The sequence below is a fragment of the Neophocaena asiaeorientalis genome, unplaced genomic scaffold (assembly GCF_003031525.2).
Source record: "Neophocaena asiaeorientalis asiaeorientalis breed wild unplaced genomic scaffold, Neophocaena_asiaeorientalis_V1.1 scaffold86, whole genome shotgun sequence".
In the NCBI taxonomy this organism is placed as follows: Eukaryota; Metazoa; Chordata; class Mammalia; order Artiodactyla; family Phocoenidae; genus Neophocaena; species Neophocaena asiaeorientalis.
In genome coordinates, this window is record NW_020175039.1 from 5,509,439 (window position 1) to 5,516,508 (window position 7,070).

General features: G+C 56.9%; 1 protein-coding gene across 1 annotated transcript in view; it reads right to left on the reverse strand.

Moving 5' to 3' along the window:
- The window catches only part of WNT10A (Wnt family member 10A), an 11,429-nt gene that overhangs the window by 1,681 nt on the left and 2,678 nt on the right, over nucleotides 1-7,070 (reverse strand). Inside the window, exon 3 of the mRNA XM_024763286.1 lies at nucleotides 1,838-2,217. Coding sequence (XP_024619054.1) covers nucleotides 1,838-2,217 — 380 coding nt within the window. The remainder of the gene's footprint in view (nucleotides 1-1,837; nucleotides 2,218-7,070) is intronic.

Genomic DNA, 7,070 nt, shown 5'->3' on the forward strand with positions numbered 1-7,070 from the left:
CCTGGCACTTACTCTGCCCAGTGCTGAGTGCCACCATTCCTCCTGGGAAACAGTGAGCACCAACAGGGACCAACGGCCCTACCTGAGTACAGAACCAAAGGGAACCCAAAGAGCCAGACCCCCAGGGCAATGAAAGCGGAGAGAGTTTCCCAGGCCTCCAAGGGAACTAGTTACAGGAATACAACCTACCCAGCCCCTGCCCAGCTCTCAGACTGCTCTCCTGAGCCTCCTCCCAAAAAGCGCCTTCACATTATCCTCACCAGAGACCCCAGAGGAAATTGGCCACATCCCCCCCCCCCCGCTAACCCCCCCCACTCCAATAAATGATCTGGGTCCCCCAAACCTGGGCAGTAGGGCCATAAGAGAGGGACCCCATTCCTCCAAGTCTTAAAGGGCTCTGCAGCTTGTATGTGCAGCCTGTGGTGTCAGCACCACGTGGAAAGCAGCCCAGTGCCTCCCCTGGCCAACAGCTCCAGAACATCTGCTTCCCACAGGCAGCAGCCATTAATTAACCAGTTTAACAAGGAGGAGGAGGCACTGCTGGTATGGGCTAGGATAGTATCAAAGCTTGGGAAAAGAGCTTCACGGACCGGACAGGACTGGGTGGGAGCTGGACGTGACCTGAGGGTGGGTATGCCTCAGTTTACATCACGTCTCGGTCATGATGGAAGAGCTGAATCAGCTCCAGTCTTTGTGGAAGAAGAAGGTGAACTGGCCTGGGCTGAGAAGCCAGGAGAAAGGGGAGTGAGATGGAGAAAGTACCAGCTAGAGTGAGGGGAAGCCAGAGACAAGGCCTGAGCAGGCTGGGCAGGGCCAAGAGAAGGGATGGGGTGGAATAGCCAGGGAAAGAGGGTGCTGAGTCACCATGAGGGCCAGAGAGGCAACTTAGTGTAGACTACACTATAGAACAAAGGGGCTCAGGGCTCAACTGCCTGGGGATGAATCCTGCCTCTGCCGCTTTCTCACTTGTTGCATCACCTTCCTCAAGCTTCTTAGTCTATCTGTGCCTCACTTTCCGTATCTGAACATGAGGCTAATAATAGAACCCTCATGGGTAGGTGTAAGGGTGAAATAGGATGTAGTAAAATGCTCCAGGCAGTGCCTAACACAGAGTAAGCACTCAATAAATTAAATGCAGGATATTATTACTTCCCCTTTCTTTCTTTCCTCCCTCCCTCCCTTCCTTCCTTCCTTCCTCTCCTCCTCCTCTTCTTCTTCCTCTCCCTCTCCCTCTCCTTCTTCTTTTCTCTCTCTCTTAAATAAATGACCTTTGAGGTAGTATGAACATTGGGGGGTGGGGGGGAGAAAGGAGGATGACAACATAACACAGTACCACAGTGGCCCCTAGGGATCTCCCTTTGCAGGAATCCCTCTTTCTGCACAGAAAGCCTGGGAGACGAGGGGGGTCCTGGCATAGGAAAGCACCGAATCATGGAACATTTGTGCTGGGGAGCCTTATGGATGATGCAGTCCAACCTTCTCATTTTACAGGGGGAGAGACAGACTTGCAAAGCTGGGCCTAGACTCTGAGGTCCTGACTGCAGCCCAGAGCTCTCCCCACTACTCACAGCAGGAGACGGGAGAAGCAGGCTGCTCCGTGGAAGGGGAGCTGCCCCAGGGCAGGGGTTGTTTTATCCCCATATCACCAGGCCTAGTCCAGCGCCTAGCACACAGTAGTTATCCAAAACACATCTGATGACTGAATTAGGAGGGGGCAATGAGAACGTTGCTGAATTAGGGAGAGTGGTGTGGTCCCCAGAGGAGACATACGCCTGGGGGAGGGGAGGGGCCCTAGGCAGAGGGGTCTGGAGCAGGCCCAGAGGGATGGGGTTCTCACCTGCCTCCCCACTCGGTTGTTGTGGAGCCTCATGCGCGCATGGATGTCTCTGTGAGGCTCCCGGGAGTCCAGAAAGTCTTTAGAGAAGCGCTCTCCGAAACCCACGTCGGGGCTGCAGCCGCCCCACTCCCAGGAGTCCTGCAGGCCTGAGCTGGCAGGAGGCAGGGAAGGGTGCTCGGGAACTCCGTGGCTCAGGCCCTTACCGCGCTGCAGCGCTTCCAGCTGCAGGCGGTGCAACTTCCGACGGAAGGCCTCCTCGTCCCCGCGTCGGGACGCGTCGCAGCCACAGGCCCTCAGCTTGCCCAGGGCGCAGGCGTTGGATACTGCGTGCACCACGCCAGCTGCCGAGATGGCGTAGGCGAAGGCACTCTCTCGGAAACCTGCGCAGAGAGACACAGGAAACAGCCTTTGAGGAGCCTCCACATCCCATCCCTCTGCCCTCCCTGCCCAACCTTCTCACCATACTGAGAGGAAGTAGAGGCCCAGTGTTGGGGGAGAATCTGGTACAAGGGCATAGATTCAAAGAGGGGCAGAAATCACACTGGAAGTTCTGCACACAATGGAATGGGAGAGGTCTCTCCCACAGCCCTCCGTTTTGAACTCCTTTCCCTTGCTTCACCCTTAGCAAGTTCAGAATTGTGACTATATCTCTCCTGCTGGACAGAAAGTATCTAGTAAACATTAATTTTTTTTAATCATCAGGGACTTAAGCTACTACCTCTCATGCGATATCTGCAATTTTAAGATAAGCCTGCAGAAAGAAGGCAAATTTTAACCTAAAAAATATTACCAGTGATGGAATTCAGGGCCCCAGGAGATGTTAATGGGCAGAAGGGTAAGTAAGAGGAGAAGGTGTCCTAAAGTTCCCGGCCCCAAGATTTCCTGCCTGCAGCCACCCCCTTAGGCCCATCAAAGAACACTATCTGATGGCCACATGTGAGAGGCAAACAAAAGAGCCAGCAGAATTTCCCCTTTGCCTGTCTGGACATCCCAGTAGTTCTCCTCAGAAAAGGGCATCGCCCAGCCACCAGCCACCGACCAGCTTGTGGTCGGTCGAGGTCAGCTGAAGAGGTTGGTTGAAGGATGCTGGAGGTGAGCCCACCGCCTGCTCAGGGTTAAGCACATAGTGGTGTTGAACACCGAGAAGGAACGGTTAGCTAAGGTAGATGCCTTCCTGAGACGCTTAAGGGCGCAAAGACTCCCTGATGAGCCACTCTCAGGAGTCCAGGACTTGTCTACACTGCTTTCCTCCTTGGTGTTCCCAAGCCTGAGCCATCCTCCGGGCCTGTGGCAGGGGGAGGCCTACTTGCGGAGAAGGGTCGGGCTCTGGGACCTGCAAGCTGCTTCTTCCTTATTCTGCATCTGAGAAAGGACTGGCGAGGGGCAGGTTCTGGTACCGGTCACTGACCAGCCTGTGAACCTGAGAGAGTTCAAGCAGTGGGAGAAACTAAGGGTAATAACAGCTCCCACACTAGGAGAAGAACCCACCTGTGCCATAGACACCTGTGGGGGAAGCCCAGAACCCATCTGGAGGCTGATGGCTTGGTAGAGGCCAGAGATTCAGAAAAACAAAACAAAACAAAATTGGGTCCTTCTACATCAGTTCCAAAGACCGGGAGGACTTGGAGGCCTCACTGATCCCAGAGAGCCAACCAGGAGAGATGCCCGAGGTCGCAGGAGTTATGGAGCTGGACGCAGCCCCAGCTCTCCCAGCAGGCCTGGCCACCTTCTGCTGAAGGACATTGGCTCTGGGGAAGACAAGCTGCTGAGTAAGAAACCCAGGTAGCCCATTTCCCAGTCCTATGGCCCTGTCTATGCATGGCACCAGGAAAGAGCAAGATGCTGGTCCAGGGGAATGTGCTGGGCCAACCCAAACACCATTTTCCAGGCTCTGTTACATTCAAGGCCAGGCCTAGAGGAATCTGGAGAAAGCCCACAGCCTACAGAGAACACCCCTACCTACCCCAGGCAGCTAAAGACACCATCCTAATGGCCTCTGGCAGCTGTTACAGCCACTGAAGGAGTGACTGGGCAGGGCTTGTGTGGTCATCCTCTGATCCAAGCATTCAGGCCTCAGAGAAGTCCAGCCCATTGGGTCTGCCCCCAGCTCTTATTCAGGGCCCCAGTTTCGGTCCTGGCCCCGACTGTCTGGGGCAGATGCAGGCACTGTGCCATCTGGCCAGCTGGAGAGGGAGAGGGGAGGGGCCTTGGCCAGCTGGGCTGCCCAGAGCACTGGGGGTGGGGGGCTCCTTAAGACGCACAATTAGCCGCCCTGCCTTTGATCTGGGACAGGGACTGCCAGCATCTAAGTGGAGTCAGCTGCTGCTACAGGAAGAAGCCAACAGCCAGGAAGGGGCTGGGGGAGGAGGTTTGGAGGGCAGGGAAGTGTGGAAGAGAGAGGATTCCCAAGCCAGTGGGAGCTAGGAGGGGATAGAGAAGCTTGAGCCCTGCCCATTCAAGTCAAAGAGGGAGGAGAGGGGAGAGGTCTGGTCTCCATTCCCTCCCTGCAAATAATCTGTGCACGCTCATGTGCCTGGGCTGCGGAGAGAGAGAGGGTTGTGTGCACGTGGGAACACTTAGGGGTGACACTGAATGTAGCCACGTTTGCACAAGCACGGGTAGGTGTTTGTGTGTGTGCGTGCATATCAGTTCCATTTCTTGGATTACTCCTCCATTGCACCAGTTCACCTCTGGGCACACGGTAGGAAATCATGGTGGCCTTGTAGCTTGGGAGGCAGTATGCAGGGGGTTGAGGGCATTCTCTAAAGACAGCTGGCCTGCATTTGAGTCCTGGCTCTACAGCTCACATACAAGCTGTGTGACTAATGGCAAGTTACCCAACCTCTCTTAGCTTCATTTGGAAATGAAGATAATGATAGGACCTACTGCATGGGGATTGTTTGAGGATACTAAAGTACAGATAAAGTGCTTTAGAACAGTGCCAAGCACACAGCGAGTACTTAATATGTTTTGGCTAATTTATTGGGTGCCACTAGAATAATAGGACCTTAAGTAATCCTGGGATACAATTGCCTGTGCCTCAGTCTCCCCATCTGAGTACCACCATATACCCCGAGCCTGGAGACCTAGGCATAAAACAGACTCCACGAGGATAAATGTAAAAGGGAGGTGGGAGATGAAAGAGCCAGGGCCTTGGAGAGCAGAGGATGGACTCAAATTGTTGGGTTCCCCTGGGCTGGGAGCCTGGCTTACTGCAGTGCCGCAAGCCCCCTCTTTCCATCCATTCTCAATGGGCCTGGGCCTGAGAGAGGGCAGTACCCAAACTTCATGATTGCTCCAGTACCCGCTGTGTGAATCTACTCACTCCCCTCCACCAAGCCTCTCCCTGTCCTCTCATCCCCTCTCACTCCAGTGCCCAAGCCCAGCCCAAAGTAGCCCCTTCCTCAAATGTCCCTCTGGTCCCCACATCCTGAGTAAGAGATGGAGGGGTTCTCTAGTCCTCACAATGAAGAGCTCCCCTGTAGCTGTTGTTTGCCCAGCATCTCACCCATCGAGGCACCAACCCTGTGGATCCTCAGAACAGAAAGCTAGGGATACCACTGCCCTCAGCACGTAGGTCATAGCTGCACCTGGGCTGGGGGGTCCTCTCACAGCTTATTTAGGACTGTTTCTAGCCCCGCTAGAGGCCCCTCTCTCTGTGCCCCAACTCCCAGGGCCCAGCACCCTCACATCCCTCTCCTTGGTTGGGTAAAGCCCTATTGTATGTCCTGCTTCCCAAGCACCCACTCTAGGTGCTCAAAAACCCTTCCGTCTCCCTCTTACGTCAGAACTCCATCCCTTCAGCCCAGCCCATCTCAGGGAAGGTGTCAGGACAATTAGATGACAGTAACAGCATTCAGATGGGAGACCTGGGGGACCACCTCCTTCTAGCAGTCTCTGAATTTTAAACATGGCAGAGTGCACCTTTAAGAGAACCCCACTGGCAGCTTGGGTCAGAAGGGGGGTGGGCATCCTGATAGTCCACGTGGGGGAAACTGGGGTCACCTGACCCCATGATGGACAATCTGTGGCTTGAAAATAAGGGATACTGGGGGAAGGATCCAGTCCAGGGGCTGGTTACCACCAAGACGGGCCCCATGGGATTCAAATTTAGCTAGTCCTTGAGGTGATGGGCCAAGATGGACCAAAAAAATGATCCCACGAGTGTTGAGTGAGGGAGACACGGCAATGGTGGCCCCTGGAGGTGGGAGGTGGAGGGAGCGGAAATTTCTTTCCAGAAGCCCAGAGTCCCCTCCGAGGAATGAGAGGTAGAAATGAGGTGTTGCAATGTGGGGGGCGGGGGGCAGAAACCACAGAGGTAGGACGGTGTTCCGAGGCCAAAGGAAGGAGGCCAGCCTCCCTGCTGGAGCCCAGGAGCCACTGTCCCATCCCCTCCCGGCGCTGGGCGCCGCCCCGCGCCGGCTAGCCGTGGCAAGTCTCCCGCATCCACACCTCACCTCTCCCCACACCCGTCCCCCCAGCTCACCTCCCGCTTATTAAACTGCAGGTGAACCCGGGAGCATCTGGCACCGCGCCAACCCCGCGGGGTTCCACCGCTCCGAACTCGCCCTGAAGCTTCAAAGCCCCCCGTGTCCTCCACCAGCCCGAACAAACCTCACCCGGGCGAAGCAATAGGGACTCCTGAGAGTCTAGAGGGGACAGGAGGACCAGAGGGGAAAGAGGGGACACCGAGGCCGGGAAGAGGGATGAAGAGCTAGCCTCGCCTCACCCGAAGTGGCAGGGGTGAGAACCTCAATGCCTGCCCGAGCCCCCAGTGAGCAGAACCTGGAACAAGCTCGGGGCCCGAGCGCTGGAAAGAGAACCGGACTTCGGGGAGCGAGTGGGCTCGGGCGCGCGGCGGCGGCGGCGGCGAGCGCTGCCCAGCCCGGCCGGGTCAGGAGAGATGCCGTGGCCTGTCACTTCGTGTCCGCGAGCGCGAGGGCAGCGGGGGCGGCTGGGGCGGGGCGCCGGACCTGAGTTGGGCCGGCCGACCGGCGAGGGTCGCGGGGAGCCTCTCTGGGCAGACGGCTGGAGGGGCTCAGGGACTCAGGGGCTCAGGGTCGGGAGCGCCGGCCTGGGGAGGGGGGCGCCCTTTTTGAGAGGCGCGCGGCTGGGGCCGGGAGCCGTCTGCCGATGCCCGCGGGGATTAGTTCGCGGCTGCATGCCGCCACACGCGTCGGGCTGGGCTCGGCCGGGGAGAAACAGCGCTCTGGGCGCGCGGGGGCGGGAGGAG